This window comes from Carassius gibelio, chromosome B22 (assembly GCF_023724105.1).
Source record: "Carassius gibelio isolate Cgi1373 ecotype wild population from Czech Republic chromosome B22, carGib1.2-hapl.c, whole genome shotgun sequence".
Classification (NCBI taxonomy): Eukaryota; Metazoa; Chordata; class Actinopteri; order Cypriniformes; family Cyprinidae; genus Carassius; species Carassius gibelio.
In genome coordinates this window covers 29,911,380-29,935,548 of record NC_068417.1, presented here as the reverse complement: position 1 = coordinate 29,935,548, position 24,169 = coordinate 29,911,380, and the positions used below count along the sequence as shown (strand labels likewise).

At 39.4% G+C, this 24,169-nt stretch overlaps 1 protein-coding gene across 1 annotated transcript in view; it reads left to right on the top strand.

Moving 5' to 3' along the window:
- Window positions 1–22,997, top strand: part of LOC127988332 (complement C3-like) — a 53,190-nt gene extending 30,193 nt beyond the window's left edge. The window contains exons 21-41 of the mRNA XM_052591021.1: window positions 1,478–1,687; window positions 3,027–3,093; window positions 3,408–3,491; window positions 3,686–3,889; window positions 3,969–4,044; window positions 4,133–4,292; window positions 4,433–4,543; window positions 4,801–4,945; window positions 5,053–5,216; window positions 12,840–12,995; window positions 13,778–13,837; window positions 14,040–14,130; window positions 14,222–14,273; window positions 14,346–14,430; window positions 16,894–16,980; window positions 17,064–17,163; window positions 20,558–20,641; window positions 20,910–20,993; window positions 21,080–21,160; window positions 22,511–22,658; window positions 22,742–22,997. Of these exons, the coding sequence (XP_052446981.1) occupies window positions 1,478–1,687; window positions 3,027–3,093; window positions 3,408–3,491; window positions 3,686–3,889; window positions 3,969–4,044; window positions 4,133–4,292; window positions 4,433–4,543; window positions 4,801–4,945; window positions 5,053–5,216; window positions 12,840–12,995; window positions 13,778–13,837; window positions 14,040–14,130; window positions 14,222–14,273; window positions 14,346–14,430; window positions 16,894–16,980; window positions 17,064–17,163; window positions 20,558–20,641; window positions 20,910–20,993; window positions 21,080–21,160; window positions 22,511–22,658; window positions 22,742–22,886 (2,394 nt within the window). The 3' untranslated portion in view covers window positions 22,887–22,997. The remainder of the gene's footprint in view (window positions 1–1,477; window positions 1,688–3,026; window positions 3,094–3,407; window positions 3,492–3,685; window positions 3,890–3,968; window positions 4,045–4,132; window positions 4,293–4,432; window positions 4,544–4,800; window positions 4,946–5,052; window positions 5,217–12,839; window positions 12,996–13,777; window positions 13,838–14,039; window positions 14,131–14,221; window positions 14,274–14,345; window positions 14,431–16,893; window positions 16,981–17,063; window positions 17,164–20,557; window positions 20,642–20,909; window positions 20,994–21,079; window positions 21,161–22,510; window positions 22,659–22,741) is intronic.
- Window positions 22,998–24,169: the final 1,172 nt, after the last annotated feature.

Below are 24,169 nucleotides of genomic sequence, written 5' to 3'. Positions count from 1 at the left end.
CAAACAAATTTGAACCATCGACATATAATTATTAACTACTAAAACAATTAATAACTACTAAACAATTTGTATGAGCTAAAATTGTAGCCACAATATTATTTATATTATTATTTATCTCACTTTACTCATCATCCCCAACAGTGGACACAGAACGTGTGTCAATGCAGTGACAAAACGGAACTCAGTTTCTGTGAATCCCAGTGATTAGCGTACATATTTAAATATCGATAAATATTCCAACACACCAGTGTTATTTATGGTATGGTAAATGAAATTTGTCTTTAAAATAACCTTTAGCATTATTAGATGCAATGATTCACAGAAACTTTGATCTGCCAAACGTAACCTGTCTCATGAACCATGAACCATGAACCATGAACCAATCTGCGCTGAACCTGCAGTATAACTTTCTCTTACGCTTAAGCTGTGAGGCTTTTGGCTTTTCCTCATAGATCTGTAGCACTCAGCCCTAATCGTTACCTCTCCTGTGCTTGAATCCTTGTTTGAAACTGACATTGACAAAGGCGTTAGGAAAATTGGCTGTGATTGACACATAATAGTAAACATAGCCTACGCTGCACCTGCTGCGCTAGCACTAGATAGCATGCATGCTATGGGCATGTAAACACAGAACACGTCCAGATCTTACCTTCAAAATTGTGGATGTAGCTTGACACATACAATTTGAAGCCCTTCTCTTTCTTGGTTGTCGAAGTGTGACATAACTTTTGTATGATTCGACTCACGTCGTTGACCGTTACCTTTGGGACATCTTGAAGGGACCGAGTGAAAAATGCCATAGTTGTTATTGACGCTATGTGCGCCGTCGACGCCGGATGTAACCTGGCTGGCCGACTTGGAATGCGGAAGTGAGTGTGCATATAGCCTATTCACGCCGGTATGTTGACGGAAGTCGTGGGATTTCATGTGTTGCGTGATATCTCTGCGCCGAAGTAGCAGTGCTTCGCCTAAGCAGCAGTGCTTCGCCTGTGCTTCCCCATAATATAGTCCCAAGTCAATATCTGCCTAGGAAATCGCCTAGTGTTAATCTGGATCGCTTTTTGTACTCGCTGTGAATACGCAGGCCACAAGAAGTAATTAGGTGGGTTTTTTTTTTTTTTTTTGATCACTTTTACTCAGGCCATGCTAGCTGGCAACAAAGGATTCCATTCATTATGCTAACGCCGACCCAGTCAAACTAAAACAATGCATGCACTGACACAAAAATGCATTTGCCCACCTATCTAAATGTAGGAAATAATGTGAATAAGCCCTATTTCAAAAAACGGTGGAGTGTTCCTTTAACAGGATAAACTGAAATATCAGCAGAACATCTGCTCAAAAAATTTCATTTTTTTTAATTGGACCATTTAAAGTAAACGTCATAGTATGTGACTTCACATTACTACACAAGACCATGCCATGAATGTAAACAGATGATCTATGAGCCTGGCCTGAACACTCTGTTTGTTTGCAGGTAATGGTGATCCTGGAAAAAACAAAAGACATGTGTAGTGTGGCATTTAGCAATGCTCACAGACAGCAGGTTTCGGTACCGGCCGGCTCCTTCAAGCTGATTTCATACACCATCATCCCTCTGAAAACAGGAGAGCTCCCTCTACAGGTCACAGCTGTTCCACATTCTTTTATCGAAGCGGCTACAGCGAGGAAGAATCTACGTGTGGTAGTGAGCGGGCTGTTAAAACATCTCACACTTACTTATGGAAACAGTTTTGTGATATATATATATATATATATATATATATATATATATATATATATATATATATATATATATATATATATATATATATATTAGTGCTGTCAATCGATTAAAAAAAATTAACTAATTAATCGCACAATTTTTTAAAATTAATCGCGATTAATCGCGATTAATCGCAATTAAAAGACTGAAACTTTTTGGATATGTAAATGTAAAATGTAAATAATTAATGTAAACTCAAGACAAAGAAACTATTTAAATTCAAAATATGATTGTTTATTGGAATTTTTGTTTAACTTGTAACACAGATTTTCTCATGTAAACAACATACCTGCAATAAACCATCAATATCTTCCAAATTAACTGTTGGCTTGAAAGCCATATTTATTACAGAAATAAAAACACAGGCATGTAAGTACCATTTGAATTTCAAAACAATCAATGCCAATAAAAAACAAAAATGATTTCCATGTTGAATTCTAAGTGGACTGCAAAAAAATTCCAAAGTATAGTCATTGCCAGTGCTTTAAGTGGGCCAGTACGTACTCAGTACAGCCACTTCCAAATATAGCTCTTGAGCGTATCGCCACCTCTCCGTGTGCCCAGAACGTGCTTGTAGCGTACCGGTACGCTCATTTGGACATCTGTTTTAATAGAGGTTTTAATCTTTTACCTGCACTGCCGATTTTCAGAGCGCCCTTCACAATGCAAGCTTCCTAATTCATCCCACCGGAGGACAGTGATGCACGCGTACAGGGGTGATTGACAGTTCGCGGCACTGTGTACAAAAAATACTCCGCTACACAATTATTTCGTTATTTTCATTTAAGCTTATTAACGTTAGCGTTACAGAAAGGTCTGATTTACGCACTGTTACAGTCATTGTTTTTTTGTTTTTAAACAATGACATTTGAGTTCATGATTTTAATGTTGCTGTTTCTTGTGGCAGACTAAATGAAGAGTAATGTTTCTTGTGGCAGACTGAAGAGTAATCCGGCAGAGTTTTATACTGAAACTTTCCGTCTAAAAGTCCTTCCTTGGTCTTATCCATATTTCTTTGCACGTTGAACACACATAGGCCACAACTGGAAATAAAAAAAACTGCAACCGCGTTAATTGCGTTATTTTTTTTTTACGCGTTAAATATTTCAAATTAATCGAATGCGTTAACGCGCTAATTTTGACAGCACTAATATATATATATCATAATATATTTTGTGTGTTCTGTGAAAGTCTATCAAACTAGTTTCACAAGTTTTTTTTTTGTGTGTGTGTGTGGCATGTGCTGTATCTGGTGTTTTAGATAGAAGGCATCCGGACAATCAAGTCAAGGAGCTTTGTGTTGAACCCTTCTGAGAAAGGAGACAGTGGTGAGCTTGCAGTTCTTATTTTTTCCAGAACAATAATTAGTTGTAAAAACTTCATAGTTTTGCAAGTAATGTTGCTTTTGTCTATGTATTTTGTTAATAAATGTGTGTGTGTGTGTGTGTGTGTGTGTATATATATATATATATATATATATATATATATATATATATATATATATATATATATATATATATATATTTTTTTTTTTTTTTTTTTTTTTTATTGTTTTTCTGTAATGAATGTTTATTTCTCTGATGTTTGTGTGTTTTTGGTGCATTTTAGTCTTTTACAATATTTCATTTGTGTTTATTATCAGGGAGACAGGTGATAAAAGTGCAGAAAATGGAGTTAAAATCAGTGGTACCAAATTCAAAGCCTACGGCATTCATCAATGTCAGAGGTTTGTATTTATTTTAGAATTTATATCAGATAATATTTAAGATTATTATGACTATATTTTGGATAATGTCCCCTTTGTTGCTAATTAAGCACTTTTGACATACAGTATTAACAACTCACATATAGATATTCTTTTTCATTAGTAAAGATTATGGCTATGTAGAAATAGGAAATTCTCTATTTGTGTCTCCAAAGGTGATTTGCTAGCAGACATCATTTATAACTGCATTAAGGAGGACTCTCTGGCAGCATTGATCCAGATGCCCGGTGGGTGTGTGGAGCAGAACCTGGCCAGAATCTCGCTGCTCATCATTGCCACCCATTACCTGGACCGCCGTGGAAACTGGGACGCAGTGGGAGTAGATCGCAGACAAGAGGCCATCAAATACATCCAGACAGGTGCAATGAGACTCAAATAGGATTGAACCTCATTCTTTCAGATGTTTTAGATTATTTTTATATTTTCTTTTTTATATAGGTTATACAAATCAACTTAATTATCAAAAAAAGGATGGCTCATACCCTCCCTATGCCAAAGAAGGCACCAGCACATGGTACTCATGCCAACACGTTACTGATCACAGCTTCACATTGAACATGTGTCTCTCATGTTAATGTGTTTTTATGTTCTGTCCATCTCAGGATCACTGCATACGTGGTGAAGGTCTTCTCCATGGCAAAATCATTTATAAACATCAGTGAGAAGCATCTGTGTGACCCTCTGGTGTACCTGCTCAAGAATAAACAGCGTCCTGATGGATCCTTTCAGGAGGATAATCCTGTCTATGACACCAGTATGATGGTGAGTATTGTTGGTGAGAATAAATGTAATTACATTAATTACATTAGCTTCATAATAATTAATAAAAGGGTAAAACTGCAATCTGAATGCTTTCTCACAGTACTAACATATGTTATTATGTTTACCGTGTTGGTATAAAGGGAGGCCTGCACGGCTCTGAATCCAGAGTGTCTCTGACTGCATTCGTGCTCATTGCTTTGGCAGAGGCACAAAATACTGTTACCTGCCGAGAGCCAGGCCTCAACATACAGGTAACTTCATTATTTCTCCTTTACAAACACACACACAAGTGGGACATTAACACATATACACTCATGTGGATGCACAGCATAAAAGTAACGCACACAAACTTTCTGAACTGAGGTAACATATGCTCACACATGCTGTTAGAAAAAACATAGAAATGATTCAAGAAATTAATCAAATGTTTATTTTTTTCGGAAATGTAAGGTAACAAGCCATTCAAAAAATATCATTTTTCTTACATGTCCTGATTCAATCAATGTAGTGCATTTCCAGTAAAGCAGCGGACTATCTAAGGAAGAATTTCCCTCAACTGAAGAGGCCGTACACAGTGGCTATAGCATGCTATGCTTTAGCAGTGTCCACCCACGGCTGCATGAAGAGCATGCTGTTAAAGTTTGCCTCACCGGGTACAGAAATATGCAACCTAAATTTTTACAGTTACCTTTCCAATAGGTACTGTTTAACAAGGTCAGTCTCTCTCTCCTCTTGTCTTCGATATGTCTTCTGTCCACAGATCGTACCCACTGGACTGACTCTCATAATCGGTTCTTCACACTGGAAGCTACTGGCTATGCATTGTTAGCGCTGATCAAAGAAGGTCATATGAAGGAGGCAGGTGCCCCTTTTCAATGGTTAAATGAGCAACGTGACATTGGAGGAGGGTATGGCTCAACTCAGGTAAGAACAGATTTTCTTAATTATATATTCTTAAATATTGATAATACAGGGACAAAATGTTTATTATACAATTACAATTTATACAATTGTATATGTCATAACCAGTGTTCTGCAAGTTATTTCCAAACTGTAATACATTATAGATTACTTGTTACTGTTATTTAAAAGTATTTCTTTACCTTACCACTGATTATCTGGCAATATCTGTGAATAGTTTGGGTCTATTCATATTAGACACAAAGGGACTATATGTATACTTTAATGCCATGACAAGATGCACATACATCCATCTTGAGCATGTACAGTCTTTTGCCATCATCACTCATTAGCCGCTTTTCCACTGGCCAGTTCGAGCCGGGGATAACAGCGAGCCAGGCGGAGCTAATAGGCTCGGACCTTGACCACAGAGGCCGTAATCATGCCGCATTTCCACTGTCGAGCCAGTAGCCTTGCAACACTCCTGTAAAACCCGCCCTAAAAACACCTTCATTGGACTACATCACACAATACAAAGTTCCACCAGCGAGAGGGAGATTAATTAAATAATTCACTAAACAAATATATCAGAAGCTGTCGTTTAGTCTTTATTTACAAACTTGTAGACACCACACACAGCTATTGACTGACCACGAACAGGAAATAAAACTTACTTGCGGCATTTTTGATTTGTTAATGTCTCGCAGTCTTGCTGTTTATTTTTGATTTTTTTTTTTTTACAATAAAATTTTTGCCTAAAAGTGTGTTGTAACGCAAGCATTACTGGAAATTTACCGAGTAAAATATTACTGAAAAATGCATTAGTAATACCTTACACTACTGTGTTACAGCAAAAAGTAATCCGTTACTGTAATGCATTACATTTGTAGCTCGTTACTCCCAACACTGGTCATAACTGACCTTCTGAGGGTCATAACTGACCTTCTGAGATGACAGGGAAAAATGTTTGCCTCTTCTACCCCATGAAGAATGGCTACTGTCTTACGCTGAACAGATTTAGGTTTGTCTCAAGCTTGAATTCCTTGAGGGGCAATCTCTACATCAAAGCCACAAGACCAGGATTCATAGTGGAGCCAGCCAGAGAGGTCATATAAAGTAGGTACAGTGCCAGGTTAATGTAATGTATGGCAAAACTCGACTCGCTGCTCTAAAGGTGTGGCAGTTCTCCTCTGACCAGACAAAACCAGCAGTTCAATTCCAATCTGCAGCAAAGTCAGATTGTGCAGAAGAATCAGCTGTTTCCTGTGGTCTTGTCCCGGTGGTCATCTGAGACAAGGTCTTGACTCTGGATTTGTCTCTGGGTCTCATCAAGTTGTCCTGGTCTCCGCTGTCTTTCAGGGCTGTAGAGGTCCTCTCTAGGTGCTGAATCCAGGTGAATACAGTGTTCATCTGATCTGGATAGAGACTGGATCTGGTGGCTACGGAATAAGAGAGAAACAGACTAATATTAGCGTAGATGCCATTCTTCTAATGATGTAGCAAGTACATCGGGTGTTAAGAATGGCGTAATCATAACAGCCCGCAAATATTCGACTGTGAGATTGGTAGTCGAATCAGGCTCCTCGTGTTACAGTTTACTCTGCTGGAAGGAACACAGAGCCAAGGATAAACGAAATAAGGCGTTTAATATATCCAACACATGGAGCACAGAGGTAGACACACGTAAGTGGCAAGTAGTAAGTAGACCCGACAAAACTGAACTGAAAGGACAAGGTTTAAGTACCTGGAATAATGGGGAAACACATGTGGATGGAATCACTAAATTAACAGGGACATGGAACACATGGGGAATAGAATAGACACACCTGGGAACTAATCAAACCAAACACAGGAGACGGAAACTGGGTCACAGGGGCAAAAACACAATAAATGAGTCCAGGTATGTAACATTACTCCCCCCTCCCAGTAGGTGCGTCCTCGCACCGTAGAAACAACAGAGGGAGGCGTGGGTGGGAACTTGGGAGGAGGTTCCAGTGGAGGACAGACTCCCAGGAGGGGGCCAGCAGACAGGGACCACGGTGGAAGGAGCAAGGGGGGAGACAATGGAGGGAGGAGTCATGGAGGAGACAGGAGCAGGAGGAGCCAGATGGTCCACCAGAGACCAGCCAGGACGGAGATCCATGGTGGAGTCGACGGCGGGAGGAGCCATGGTGAAGAAGGGGCCGACGACACCAGGGGGCCGACAGGCGAAGACTGCACCGGTGAGTGAGGAGCCCAAGATGGAGCAGCACAGCCGCAGAGCCAGGGTGACGTCGAGGATCCGGAGGGCCTAGGTGGAGCAGAAGGCTCAGGTGACCAAGGCGGAGGCGGGGTCCTGGAAGACCGCTGTGGAGCTGGAGCGACTGAGGATGGAGGTGGAACCAGATGGAAGGAGGAGCCTGACAGAGCCGGAGGGATGGAGTGACAAGGTGAAACCAGAGGAGTGGAGTCCCGAGGCGGCGGATGGTCAACGACTGACCAAGGTGGAGCCGGAGGAGACAAGGGAGCCCGGTGGAGCAGGTGGGATGCCAGGCCACGGTGGAGACGAGGGAGCTAAGAGCCAAGGCGGAGCCGCTGTGTCTAAGGACCGAGGAGGAGTCCAGGGCTCAGAGGCTGGAGGTGGAGACAGGGCCTTAATGCGCCAAGGCAGAGCTGGAGACTGGCAGTCCAGCAGCGAATCATTGCACCCAGATGGCGCGGACTGAGGGTGAGCTGCGGGACTGACTGGCACCAGCAGGGATGACAAGGAACTGGCTGGTCTAGGAGGAGAGAGAGGAAGGATGGGAGGAAACACAGGAGGATCAGGGCTGGACGGAACCAGCGGAAGTGGAGTAGGGAAACTGGCAGGTCTAGGAGGAGGTGGGAGAGGGAGGCTGGGAGGGAATACAGGAGACACAGAAACTTCAGAGCTGGGCGGAACCAGCGGAGACACAGAAAATTCAGAGCTGGGCGGAACCAGCGGAGACACAGAAGATTCAGAGCTGGGCAGAACCAGCGGAGACACAGAATATTCAGGGCCGGGCGGAACCAGCGGAGAAACAGAAAATTCAGGGCTGGGCGGAACCAGTGGAGAGCGGAACCAGTTGAGAAATAGAAAATTCAGGGCTGGGCAGAACCAGCGGAAATGGAGCATAGGAACTGACTGGAGGAGGTAGGAGTGGGAGACTGAGAGGTCAACAGGGGAATCAGGGCTGGACGGAACCAGCGGAGAAACAGGAAAATTAGGGATTACCTCCATAGACCAGTCTATAAGATCCAGAAGTTGCTCCATATTACCCGAGACCGGATATAGCTCACCCTCAGTCGTGGATGTGTGGGCAGGGCTTTCCTCCACGCCCTCGATCTCCACTAAGACTCCCACGATGCACGGTGTTGCCGGCTCACACACCTGGTCAGTCGCGCTCTCGAGATCCTGCTCCTTGTCACTGGATGGCTCGGGTTCTGCGGCTGCGGTGGGCTCTGGCTCTGTGTGGTGGGATGGTGGCTGGCTGGTCTCTGGGTCGGGAGTGGGACTGGCGAGATCCTCCATGGGACAGACGGTGAGAGGTGACCCATTTCTCGCCAGAGTCTACTCCACAAATGCGGCGAATTCCTCTCGAGGACCATCTTCGGGCGATAACGCTCTGCACTTGGAGTTCAGGCTGGTGTTATAGAAGGTGCAGAGTGCGTAGTCCGGGTAGCTGGTGGCATTAGCTAGCAGAAGAAACCGTCCGGTATGGTCCTCAAGAGAATTCGGGGCTATAGAGGGGATCCATCGACACACTACGGAAAGAAAAGACTTTTGAAAAAAAAAAAAAGAAAAACAAAACGGAGGGAAAACACGCAATTTTATACTCTCTTTTTAGGTCGGGTCTTTAAAGTTTACGCTGCCGGAAGGAACACGGAGCCAAGGATAAAAAAAAAATAAGGCTTTTAATATATCCAACACATGGAGCACAGAGGTAGACACACGTAAATAGTAAGTAGACCCGACAAAACTGAACTGAAAGGACAAGGTTTAAGTACCTGGGATAATGGGGAAACACAGGTGGATGGAATCACTAAATTAACAGGGACATGGAACACATGGGGAATAGAATAGACACACCTGGGAACTAATCAAACCAAACACGGGAGACGGAAACTGGGTCACAGGGGCAAAAACACACTAAATGAGTCCAGGTATGTAACACCTCGAATCGAAGCATAAAATCATCGACTATGTGGGGTCACCCCTAGTTGACTTGAGTGTTATTTCCATGGTGAAGGGACGCTGTTTTTTCCACCATGGTTCCAAAACCCCTTTGTTTGGCCTTATAAGTAAGGGAGACAGACTTATTTTTAACACTATTCCTGAACATTATAACATTATAACATAATATTTATCTGCACACTGCACATTTTACAAAGGACAGCTTCTAGAACCTAACAGAGAAAAATTCTGACTACACGCAAAAGCTACTCCTACATACGTATAACAGTTTTACTGCAGTTAATGCTATACTGTTGTAATTAAATAATTAAATAATACTATACATTTAATCATACATAAATCATCAAAATTCTAAACTTTAATTGAAGTAAAACAATTGAAAGTTTGGGGAAACTCAAAGCTGGGGAAACTTATGAAATAAATGTTTTTCTCCAATGCATGTTGGCTACCAACATTGGCATGCCTAGAAATAACTCTGAAGTATATTCCTATTCATATTTAAATTTTTTAGCACACCAGGGTGATTATGAACATGAAATTGTCCAGCCATGACTTCCTGTTCCATGGCATTTTAAATATGGGGAACACAAAGGCCAAATTCCCTTAATCATCCATCACAAGATCAAGAATATAAAACCCGATTCCAAAAAAGTTGGGACATTGTATAAATTGTGATTAAAAACAGAATGCAATGATGTGGAAGTTTAAAATTTCAATATTTTATTTAGAATACAACATAGATGACATATCAAATGTTTCAACTGAGAAAATATATCATTTTAAGGGAAAAATATGTTGATTTTAAATTTCATGTCATCAGCACATCTCAAAAAAGTTAGGAAAAGGCCACGCTTAACACTGTGTGGCATCCCCTCTTCTTTTTATAACAGTATGCAAATGTCTGGGGTTTGAGGAGACAAGTTGCTCAAGTTTAGGAATAGGAATGTTGTCCCATTCTTGTCTAATACAGGCTTCTAGTTGCTCAACTGTCTTAGGTCTTCTTTGTCGCGTCCTCCTCCTTTATGATGCACCAAATATTTTCTATGGGTGGAAGATCTGGACTGCAGGCTGGCCATTTCAGGACCCGGATCCTTCTTCTACGCAGCCATGATGTTGTAATTGATGCAGTATGTTGTCTGGCATTGTCATGTTGGAAAATGCAAGGTCTTCCCTGAAAGAGATGACGTCTGGAGGGGAGCATATTTTGTTCTAGAACTTGGATATACCTTTCAGCATTGATGGTGCCTTTCCAGATGTGTAAACTGCCCATGCCACACGCACTCATGCAACCCCATACCATCAGAGATGCAGTCTTCTGAACTGAGCGCTGATAACAACTTGGGTTGTCCTTGTCCTCTTTAGTCCGGATGACATGGCATCCCAGTTTTCCAAAAGAACTTAACATTTTGATTCGTCTGACCACAGAACAGTTTTCCACTTTGCCACAGTCCATTTTAAATGAGCCTTGGCCCAGAGAAAATGCCTGCAATTCCAGATACTAGATTCTGGATCATGTTTAGATTTCCATTTCAGTAGCATTCCTGTATGTGATGCCGTCTAAGAGCCCGAAGATCACAGGCTTCCAGTATGGTTTTCCGGCCTTGACCATTATGCACAGAGATGGTTCCAGATTCTCTGAATCTTTGAAAGTGAAAGTGAAAGTGAAAGTGAAAGTGACATTCAGCCAAGTATGGTGACCCATACTCAGAATTTGTGCTCTGCATTTAACCCATCCGAAATGCACACACACAGAGCAGTGAACACACACACACACACTGTGAGCACACACCTGGAGCAGTGGGCAGCCATTTATGCTGCGGCGCCCGGGGAGCAGTTGGGGGTTCAATGCCTTGCTCAAGGGCACCTAAGTCGTGGTATTGAAGGTGGAGAGAGAACTGTACATGCACTCCCCCCACCCACAATTCCGTCTGGCCCGAGACTAGAACCCACAACCCTTCGATTGGGAGTCCAACCCTCTAACCATTAGGCCACGACTTTTGCATGATATTATGCACTGTAGATGATGATAACTTCAAATATCCTTTCTGATATTGCTCCACTATTTTTCACCGCAGCATTGGGGGAATTGGTGATCCTCTGCCCATCTTGACTTCTGAGAGACACTGCCACTCTGAGTGGCTTTTTTTATACCCAATCATGTTGCCAATTGACCTAATAAGTTGCAAATCAGTCCTCCAACTGTTTAATAAGTATTAAAGTAACATTTAACTTTTCCGGCCTCTTATTGCTACCTGTCCCAATTTTTTTGGAATGTGTAGCTCTCATGAAATCCAAAATAAGCCAATATTTGGCATGCCATTTCTAAAAGTCTCACTTTCAACATTTGATATGTTATTTATATTCTATTGTGAATAAAATATAAGTTTATGAGATTTGTAAATTATTGTATTCCATTCCTTTTTTACTCACAATTTGTAGAGTGTCCCAACTTTTTTGGAATCGTGTTTGAAGCTCTGATGTGCATAACAAGTTTGTTGAGCTTCACAAAACAGAAAGTGGCTGTAAGAAAATAGCTAAAGCATTGAAGATTTCCATTTTCACCATCAGGGCAATAATTAAGAGGCTCTAATCAAATAAAGATGTTACAAATCTAAAAGGCTAAAGACTCTCAGAATCATAGCTGGAGAATTGCAGAGATTAGTTGGATCAAACAGCCCCTATATCAGCACAACTCCTGGCTTATCCAAAAACTAATTCCAGCATATTTAGTTGTCAGACACGATTGGAACTTCAAATGGCACTGGCATCTAAGGTCAGATGAAACATAAAAAGGAGATTTTAGGCATCAAACCCACCAGATGAGTTTGGTGCAAACAGGTATAAAAAAAGTACCCCATGTCCACGGTTAAATATACTGCTGGATCTTTAATGCTTTGGGCCTATTTTTCTGCCAGAGGTCCTGGACATCTTGTTCAGATACTGTACATGGCATCTTGGATTCTGTCAAATACCAACAGATAAAAAATCTAAACCTGACTGCCTGTTTCAGAAATCTTATAATGGACCATGTTTAGATCTTCCATCAGGACAATGATCCAAAACAAACATCAAAATCAACACAAAGACGTGTCACTAAGCACAAAATGAAGTATCTGCCATGGCTGTCTCAGTCCTCTGACCTGAACCTTATAGAAAATTAGTGAGGCGAACTGAAGAGAAGAAGCACCAACATGGAGCTGGTATTCTGAAGGATCTGGAGAGATTATGTATGAATGAATGGTCTCTGATCTCTTGGAAACATGAACTAAACAGGGCATTTGAGAAAGAATGGGAAGAGTTTTGCTGCAATTATGTAAAATATGTGAAAATCAAGATAGGGACCCTTTAAAAGGAACTATCTGCAACACTGATAATTAGTGTCTTCTAACAAGATATCTTGATAATGCATTTATAAAAGCTGTACTTTTTTATCCTTTTTTTTTTTAAATCTCCAGTCCACCATGGTAGTACAACAAGCCCTCTCTGAGTACCTAATAAAGAGGCCTCCTCCATCTAATTATACATTAAGGGTGGAGCTCCATGTGCCCGGTGACAGAATTATTACATGGAACTTCCTTCCAAAAATGGCTCATAAGCTTCAAACTGCTAAGGTGAGCATATGGGGACTTTCACTCTTTCAGCACAGAAGAATTTCTAGACAGTATGTTACAAATGACAAATGTAGATATTTATGTCAGCTTCACATCTAACATATCTAAATATTAAATTCATCTAAAAAGAATAAAAATAAATTTAAGACAAATAAAAAAATATACAACAAAGATACAAAAAATAATATTCTTATAATGTGATTGCTGGTAGGACTTTTTAAAGAAGGTATTGTGATTGGTATTGCTTACGAGTTGTAAAATGTTACATTTTCAAACACTGGTCTACCATTTCAAAAGTTCGCAACACTGCCTGGAAAGTGATGTAGATTATCAGTTACGGTAACACTTTAGAATAAGGTTCCATTAGTTAATGTTAGTTAACTACTTTCGTTAACATGAACTAAGCAAGAACAATCCTTCTACAGCATTTATAAGTCTTAGTTCATGTTAATTTCAACATTTACTAATGCATTATTTAAATCAAAGGTTGTGCTTGTTAACATTAGTTAATGCACTGTGAATTACCATGAACTAACAATCAATAACTGCATTTTCATTAACTAACATTAACGAAGATGAATAAATACAGTAATAAATGTATTATTCATTGTTTGTTCATGTTAATTAATACATTAACTAACATTAACTAATGGAACCTTATTCTAAAGTGTTACCTCAGTTACTTATTGACATCAGTCAGGATCATTTTGAAGAAAGTCACTGGTCAATTTAAGTTTAAAAAGGAATAGTTCTTTTTTTCCAACTTTGATGACCTCTTTTAGGTACCATTTGACAAGGAATTCAAAGTGGTGGCTACTGGGAATGGCAAGGGAATTTTGAAGGTACACTAATACACACATACACACACACACACACACACACACACATATATATATATATATATATATATATATATATATATATATATATATATATATATATATACCGGTATATATAAAACCAAGATACCAGCCCATAACATTAGTGTATTGGATTATAAAATACTTATAAACTATTAATTTGTTCCTGTTTTATGTCTCCCAGGTAGTAACAGTGTACCACGAGCTTCCTGACGTGTATGAGAACAGCGCATGTAATGGCTTCCAACTGGATGTCTCCATTGCTAAGACTAATGGTATGTTCTTGACATAGTTTTAATAATTCTTACTGTATATTTTAAGCTTCAGTATCAAACATGTTGATTAGATATCCGTGATCCATTTTAGGAAATCCCAGACCAGATGTAGAAATGTCTTACAAACTTAATATCAGAGTGAGGTAAGCAGTTCTATTGTTTCACAACCTCTTGGCAGAAAAAGCTGTCAAATGTTTGCTTTTTTATTTTGTCAGGGCTCTTGAGGGAAAGCAAAGAATGGTAATTCTGGATATAGGCTTGCCCACCGGCTTTGAGCCCGAAAACTCTGACTTAGAGCAGGTGAGCCCTCACACATACTTCTGTTAGATCATAAATCTTACAAAAAATGTAAGTAAAATTTACTAATTAAGGTGTGGTCACATTTACCATTGTGCTGCAAATTTTATTTGGCGAAATCTAGTCTTTTTAAATGGATTGTGACCTTATTTTTATATTGTTCTTGACATTAACTTACAATCTTAGGAAAGTTAGATTTTTGTGCTTAAGGGCTCATTCAAGACTTATCTGTAAATTTTTTCAATGTATAGATGTATATTCAGCAATATATAGTATGCGCTTGAAAATGCAAGACAGCAAGACGCTGTCTTAATGAGTCGCTGAGTCATTTATTCAGTCGATTCTTTCAAAATGACTGATTCATTCAGGAACAAAGTAAGAAACTGTTTTAATGAATGGGTCAGTACATAAATGCTAATTAATTAAATAATTAATTTGCTGTGAGTTGCCGCTGAGATGAACAACATGGCTTAATTTGGGAATTATTTTTTGTGAAATGGAGCAAAGACAACATTGTCTCTACAATTTAACCAACTCAATATTTATTTAGTTTTTTTTTTATTTTTGCCCTGGCATGAAGAAAAGTCTGTCACAAACCATGCTAACCAAACCATTAATGTAAACTCTCTGAACGCCCTAAAGAAGATGCCATATAATTCTATTAATAAAGGGGTCCTATGACGTTATTTAATGTTTTCCTTTGGCTTTGGAGTGTTTCAAGCTATTTATTCATATGTAAGAAAAGGCGGCGTAACTTTTTTTTACAGGTTGGTACAGGTTGGTATTCAGGGCTTAGCCCTGAAATGGTTCTCTTCCTATTTGAAGGATAGGACTCTTTCAGTCAATTTAGGGGATTATTTTTCTTCCATTGCCCCCCTTGTGTGTGGGGTTCCACAGGGCTCAATACTGGGAGCAATTTTATTTTCCCTTTATATGCTCCCTCTAGGTTCTATTTTTTTTTTTAAATTTGGGATTCAGTGTCATCTTTATGCAAATGATTATCAAATTTATGTACCACTGAAACATGGGCATAAAAGTGCCATTCAGTCTCTTCATGCATGTTTGGCAGAAGTTAAGTGCTGGCTTGCAAATAACTTTCTCCAATTAAATGAGGATAAGACTGAGCTCATTTTATTTGGAAATAAGTGGTGTGTGGATGATGACTGCTAGGGTTGTTTCCTGGGAAAAAACTCTCTAGCGTGAGGAACCTTGGAGTCATTTTTGACTCTGAGCTTAAATTTGAACAGCAAATTAATCCTGTTGCTAAGAATAGTTTCTTCCATCTTATATCAATATCTAAATTTAAATCTATTCTTACTTTTAATGATATGGAGAAGATTGTACACGCCTTTGTGTCTTCACGTTTGGATTATTGTAATGGATTGTATCTCGGTGTGAGTCAGGCTTCTCTCTCCCGTTTGCAGCTCGTTCAGAACTCAGCTGCCAGACTTTTAACGGGTAATAAGAAGAGAGAACACATTACTCCGGTTTTAATTAAACTACCTTGGTTACCCATACATTAAAGAATTGCGCTGTTGTATGTTTTTAAATCTCTGCATGGTCTAGCCCCCGAGTATGTTACTGATTTAATCATCCGCTGTCAATCCAGCAGATCTCTGAGCTTGAATGATCATTTGCTTCTTGTAGTTCCACGAACGAGTTTTAAATTTAAAGGCGATCAGGCGTATTCTGTCGCAGCTCCTAGGCTTTGGAATGACCTTCCTCTGTCTGTTAAAACTTGTCCTTCATTGGGTGCTTTTCAGAGTGCACTTAAAACTTATTTGTTTTCTTTAGCTTTTGACAATGCTTTGTAAGTGTGTATGTCATATGTCTGTTTTTGTTTTTATGTTTCTCTTTTATACTTTCTGTGCAGCACTTTGGTTCCACTTGTGGTGTTGAAAGTGCTTTATAAATAAAGCTGAGTTGAGTTGAGTTGAGTATTATAGGGATAGGTTATACAGTAAGTTTACAGATACCTGAAGCAGCTGCCCTCACCTCAATGATTATGGCAGGGTACCCCCTCAAGTGGTCACTGTGCATCTCTGCCCTCTATTGGCTATGGGATTGAAGGTTCATGTGGTGCATCCATCCAAGTCCTGCAGGTTGGACCACCTCCATTCTAGAGGGCAGGGCTTATTCGGCGGTTGGCCAGGCTAGCTCAGTGCTCCATATGATGCCAGTGCTCCAAGTTTTTCAGGACATTATTTTCAGAACAATAGATAGGTCCGGCTCAAATTCTGATGCCTTTAAAGATCAGGCAAATGGCAAGGACATGGCCAACCTGGTGATGCTATAATGACTTAAGTTGAACCTGATGGAGATCAAGGACGTTGACATGGTCACCTTCCTTGACTCTCTAGTTTCCCCCATGGAATTATTTGGCCCTGCCGTGAATGGTTTCGCTGTGAGCTTGTATCATGAAAAAAATTGCAGTCTTGTATTACTGATAATGAGTTGCCTTTATAGCTTATGAATCCAGTGGATCGTTACATCAACAACTTCCAAGTGGTGAACCTGAGTGACAGAGGATCCCTCATAATTCACCTATTTAAGGTATCCTAGCAACAGAACTTACAGTTAAATCTTATTTAGCATGATGTAAATGAAGGCAATATTAAATATGTCTCTGGTGACAGGTGTCCAGTACAGATGTGATCTCATTTAGACTGCATCAGAAATTTAAAGTGGGACTCCTTCAGCCTTCTACTGTCACAGTGTACCAGTACTACAACAAAGGTTTGTACACATATTTAATTTCAACTGTAGTTTTTTTTATGTAACTTGAATGTAATTACCAAACACCCATGAGTGAACTAATTAATGCATTATTTAAATCACTAATGTGATTGAGACATTAAAACATTAATATATCAGTATGAATTAGGGCTGGGTATCTATACAGATTTCAAAATTAAATTCCAATACACGACTTGCGAAGTCCAAGTCCATTAATCCTGCAAATTGAACAGCAGCGTACTTGATAACGTCAGTCAGCTTACCTTGCCTACTCCTTGGCTACATGCAACGAGTACACGCATTACAATAAATAAAATGATATCAAGTACCACTGCCTTGTCGTTTTCTTCAAAATATAAAACACAAACCATTTTGTTTTCATTAAAAAATATAAAACATTAATATGTGGTTTAGATAATATGTGCACATATTGTCACGGCGCGGTAGGGACAGCGCAGTGGAAAGAACAAGGTCAGGGTCCAAATGCAGGGAAGATTAACTTTAATAGAACAAAAAGGCCAACACGGCAAAAACAAAACAGAAACAAATGACAGGGAACAGGCCGAAACAACACAAGCACTAGATACACGGTTAACAATTAACATTAAAATAATCCAGACAGGAATAGTGGTGTGTGAGACAAAACTATATATTAGTGAACAAATGGGGAACAGCTGTGTGTGTGAGTATGTGGACAGGTGTACAGAGTGAACCAGGTGTGTAGAGTGAATGTGTTAGTGGGTGACACAGCTGTGCAGAGTGAAGGTAAAGGGTCCGGAAGCAAGGGAGAAACACAGGTGGAGCAACTAAACAGTAATGAGGTGACAAGGTGGGTGGGGTCAGAAAAGGACAGAAGAGAGCACATGGCACCAAACAAACACAACACTCACAGAAGACAGTGACAGAAAGACAGAAGACTGTGACAGAACCCCTCCCATAAGGAGTGGATCCCAGACACTCCAAAATAATAAATCACGGAGGGAGGCGGAACGGAGGTGGATCAGGGGGAGGGATGGAGGGCCAGACGCCGCTGCCTCTGGGGGAACTGTGAGCAAATGCCCCCGCCGCCTCGGGGGAACTGTGAGCTGACGCCGCTGCCTTGGGGTAACTGTTAGCGGACGCCGCTGCAGCCTCGGGGGAACTGTGAGCTGACGCCGCTGCCTTGGGGTAACTGTTAGCGGACGCCGCTGCAGCCTCGGGGGAACTGTGAGCGGACGCCGCCGCCCGAGAGGGTAGTGAGTTGATGCCACGTCTCTGGAGCTTTCGGAGCGGCCACCGGTGCCTCGTGGAAATCCTGAGCGGACACCACCGCCTCGTGGGACTCCTGAGCGGACACCACCGTCTCAAGGGATTCCTGGGAGGACACCGCCACCTCATGGGAATCCTGACAGTTTCCAAACAAGCTGTGGCCAACGAGATCAGACTATAGTGACAGTGTGAACTGAGCAATTAATATTAGCAACAAGAGTGTTGCTTATACCTGATTAATTTAAGCAATAGTATAAAAAAAAACTCGGCTTAGCTTCATGAAGACATGTTTGGATAAATGGACAGTGAAGTGAAGAAGAATCTTCTTGAGGATGTGGGCTACAACACAATGCAGGGAGGGCTGATCTTGACTGTACTGTTCTCAAGTCACTTTCAAATCAAGCCACATATACTTGTACAGTAGATGCAGCAAATTGTGTGTTTAAAACACGAAAAATGTATTGGTCAACATCCTTTAAATCTGTTTGAAAACTGTCCTGAGTGTTTGTGACGAACTAGAACAATGTTAAGCGTGTATCTGTCTAACAAATTAGCGTTTTGAAGTTGTCTTGAACTAGAAGCAAGTGTCTGTGCCACATAACTGAACTGACTCTGTGTTTGTCTGTGTGACGGACTAAAAGGGTTTTAGTAACACAAGGCTAACTAAGTGCATGTCTCTGTGAAGGACTATGGCAAGCGTGAGTACGGATATAGGGCGCCGTTTGTAAAGCGGCTCACGCTGAAAATAACAGCAACATTTTGTCAAATTTAGCTTCAAACTATTTTTAAAAAACTTTTAGCACATTTACAACAATATAAGTCAACTTAGAGATATTTTAAATAGTTAAATATAAATATTAAATGTTACACCTAAATGTTAAATGTTAATGGTTAATGTTAATGATGAGTGATACAGTCTATGGTGAGGACATAACATTTAGTCAAAGTGAGACCCCTCGCTGGCTATTATGGCTACAGGTCATCATACAGCGCCCTCTCGCGGCTGTAGACGGTCATTTTATCTCTTGGTTCATTTCTCTTGGTTCATGTCAAATAAATTTTGATAAATAAGTTGCACCTGGCTATAAGTCGCAGGACCAGCCAAACTATGAAAAAAAGTGTGACTTATAGTCCAGAAAATACGGTAGTCATTATCACAATCATCCAAGTCCAAGAGTCAATTTCCTCGGATGAGATGGTTTTTATTCGTTACTTATTTGACACGATGCACACACACTGACCTCATCGAGATTTTATTTGGGCACTTTCGGCATTTTGAATTTGCATATTACTTAAATATTTAGTTTCACCCGAAACATTTAGATTCAACATTTAGATTTAGATTTAACATTTAGATTTACATTTAATATTTATATTTAATATTTAGTTTTAGATTTATATTTAACATTTAGATTTAGATGTAAAATTTAGATTTAACATTTAGATTTAGATTTAATATTTAAATTTAACATTTAGTTTTAACATTTAGATTTAACATGTAACATTTAGGTTTAACATTTAATATTTATATTTAACTATTTAAAATATATCTTATATCTATAAGTGGACAAATATTGTAAATGTACTAAAAAGTGATCATCAAAAATTCATACCTTTTTTTTTTTTTTTTACATTGTTTGAAGCTTAATGTGACAAAATATTGCTGTTATTTTCAGCATGAGCCGCTTTACAAACGGCGCCCCATATACGGATGATCTTATATATCTTATAAATTGTAGGAGGAGTTATGATCAGCTGAGCATCAGCTGATGCTGCAGTCATGCCTTGATCTGTCTGAACTACGCTTTAGCTCCATTCGTCACTAAAACTAGATTTATTATTACCAAACATTACTGTCTGAACCCGACATGGGGCCCCTTGGTGGACATGGGGCCCTATGCAACCACATATTTCACTTATAGGACTGGCACCGAAATCAATATTAATTAATTAAAAAGAAGACCTATTGATTTAAAGACAATAAAATTGGGAAATCAAGATTGTCAACCCAGCCTTAGTAGAATATTATGATTTATTGGGTTTGCATTATTAGTGGTGTTTGCTAATTGTTTGCTTTGCTGTGAAGATTTAACATTTTTAAGATGTTTTATGTGATGAACGCTATCTCAGGTCTCTGATGTTTCAGATAAACGCTGTAGCAAGTTCTACTCTCCTCCTGAAATTCAGCTGAAAAATATCTGCAAAAATAATGTGTGTCGCTGCTCACAGGGTCTGTCTCTACTCCTTTCTTTCACTTTGCACATGAAACACGTTAAACTGCCAAATTATAACATAGTATTTATATGGATAGTATTGCTATCTATTTTTATGTATAGTAACCATTGAAATGCTTTAAAATGATCCCTTGCAAACCATGTCATTTATTTTATATTTTCTGAGTGAATCAATCCTTTAATATTACTTTTTTTTTTCTACACATAAAAAAGTATGTACATTTTTAATACATATAGTCTTAGCTTTTTAATTTTTCTGCACAGGTAACTGCTGTGTACGGAAACCAGAAAATATGTCTTTTGGAAAACAGCGGTTGAAATTAGCTGCATGCGAAGGAACACATTATGGTGAATATTTATTGCGGTGTGTGTGTGTGTGTGTGGGGGGGGTCTCTGAGGGCAATAAATTGGTTTAAATGGTGTCTTCTCTTCAGTCTACAAGGTTAAACTGATCAGTGTAAAGAAGTGTCACTATGATCAGTACGAGATGAAGATCGTCCAGATTATACAAAAGGGTAAGTCATAGTTGACTACTTTATTTTAATGGATAAGTTGTACTAAGGAAAAGCTGGCAACTAGTGCCCAGTCTGTGTGTTTATGTGTGTGTGTAAAAATTCCCTCTTATTTTTGTTTTCCTGCTTTTTAAATAATAATTCTCTATTGGGCAGACATTTTGGCCATCTGCAGTACCATTTCTAGGCATAGGAAGGCTAGGTGATCACCTAGGGGCAGCACAGAGAACACATATTGGCACTATCTTAGCAGGGTTGTGATAATGAGTGGCTGGGTTAAAAACAACCCAGCTTGAGTTATTTGGCAACCCAGCAGTGAGTAAATATTGGACAGAGCGTGTGCTGGGTTATTTTGACCCAGATGGTTGGGTTAAATATTTTTACCCAGCAAGCTGAGTTCTTTTATTTAAGTCGTCTATTGTTTAAAAGTTATTATACTGCAGGCTTAAAATGGGCTGGAAATTAAAAATCACATAAAGATTGACTATAGGCAAAAGCAATAATCAAATATGAACATTTATTATTAAGCAAGTACACACAGGTCATAAATGCATGGATTAACATTTCTGCATTTGACATTGAGAACATAGGCCGTAATTTAGATATGTTTAATTAGTAGATTAACTAGTATTTACTAAAGAGATGTGCTGTGAAGAATTTGCACTGAAAAGCATTATATTATATGTTACGAAACGATCTCATATCACATTAATCTTATTAACTGTTTATCTCCTGAACTGCATCTTTCTTTACCAGGCTATTCAGCGCCAATCCCACAGTGCAGTCACTTTCACTGGTTAAGGTTAGGGTCAGGTGTGGGGTAGGTTAAGGGGTTAGCTTTTTTGTAGTGTAGTGTAGGAAATCAACACTTTAATTGACACAACCAGTAAAATCTTTAGAATCAGCCGTGGGGCGGAGTTTGCACTGGATTGAGAGAAAAATGCGCAACTCTATTAGTGACACCAACTCTATAGGAGTTAACCAGAGCACTGCATTTACTTCTTATTTACTAGAATACAGTCGACTAGCTCTCCTCACACATTTTACGCCTGTACTCTGTGGGGCATTTAATTTTTTCTGTGCTACCAAGACATCAGAAGTACACACCCAAGGGAACTCTAGTATGGGTACACACACACACACACACACACACACACCAGCAGCAAATCAGCATATTAGAATAATTTATGAAGGATCATGGGACACTGAAGACTTGAGCAATGATGCTGAAAACTCTAGATCACAGGAAAGATGGCAGTGTTCAACAATAGAATCACAACTTGCAGATATATTTAAATGTGACTATGCTGGCTCTGGCTATTACCATGTTTATGCATTTACTTGTCCATGCAGGGTCAGAAGCTGGTTTGAAACAAAATGACAAGAGGACGTTTCTCTCACATGCAAGCTGTAGGAGAGGGCTTGGTTTGAGAGAGGGTCAGGACTATCTGATCATTGGGCGGACTGCTGATGTTTCACAAGCAGGGAGCACAACCAACAAGTGAATATAGCATAATAGCACTAAACACCCAAAAGTTTTTTTTTTTTTTTTTTGGCACAGTTCATTTGCATTTTCTCTCTCAGGTACCTGTATATGCTGGGTAAGGACACATGGGTCGAGCGCTGGCCAGCCGAGTCTGAATGTGTTCGTGGATCTGCTCTGAAGGTGAAATGTGTTGAGCTGAAGAGCTTCCCAGCAGCACTGACAAAGAGTTGCCGTCAGATTTGAGAGATGCCTCACAAATCTTATTCTCTAAACACTCTCATGACAATATCATATCAAATATGTAACCAAAAATCATATACTGCAAATCATTAATAGAAATGTTACAGAACTATGCTGTTATGTTTATATATATATATATATATATATATATATATATATATATATATATATATATATTAATTACAAGACCTGAAACAGACCTTTTCGACTGAATATAAAAGGCTTAAAGTTCAGAGGTATATATACAGTATGTTACCTGGTTTCGGTCATGTTTTATTAAATTGTTACTTTACACTTATTTTAGTTTGGTTTATTAAGTTATAATAATTTTGACTACAATGTCTGTGCTTCCTTACACAGTAATACACTGACATCTATAAAAAATAATCAGCTCAGTCTTAAATTTGAAATGATTCAGGATTTTTATTTTTTTTCAGTGGTTAATAAAAATGATTTTGATAAAACAGAATGAAAGTAAATTATGAAAGTGAATAAAATAGACAATTGTGTTGTTGAACAAGCAAATCAGTTCCTACTAAACTGTTCATGCGATTTAACTGAAAATACATTTATCTAATGAATTTGTATGAATGAAGTGCTTTGTGCATTGTAATCTACAGCCACAAGAGAGCGCAATTCATCAAGAAGTTCACTGCCTTTCCAGCATGTTTATAAAAATGTAACCTATATTAAGATTTAAATGATTTTTTCAAATTACATTTGAGGCATGTTCTCGAGTTTCCTAACTTATCAACACATGCAATCCAGACATAAGAGATTGTGTTTGTACACAAATGTGTGTAGGAGTGTGTGAAAGACCCTGAGAGTTTAATGTCTAGTCATAATACAGAGGAAGCAGGAAACAATGCTCTCCCCGCCAGCTCGTACTGAAGAGCACTGCCAGTTATCTGCTCTGTTTTATGATATTTACAGTAACAGTATGTCCTCATTCACTGGCTCTAACTGCTGTAGTGCCATTATAGAGCAGCAGCCATTACAAACCAGGCACGAGGCCAAAGAGACAATTACTGCCAACATTACACACACATTCTCCTTCCTCGTCTCATACCACCCCTTCATCTCCACTCACCTGCAAGCCTTTAAAGTACCAACAGGTGTTCAGTTCAAAGATAACCTGTGCGGTTAAACCCAACCTGGTTTATCTAAGATATACCAGCTACGCATGACTGGACTGATAAAAAAGCAATGAATTATACCTTCAGAAATATTAGTAATATCGGGGAGAGAGTGATTCCTATATGACTGGCTTTTGTCAGGTATTAAAA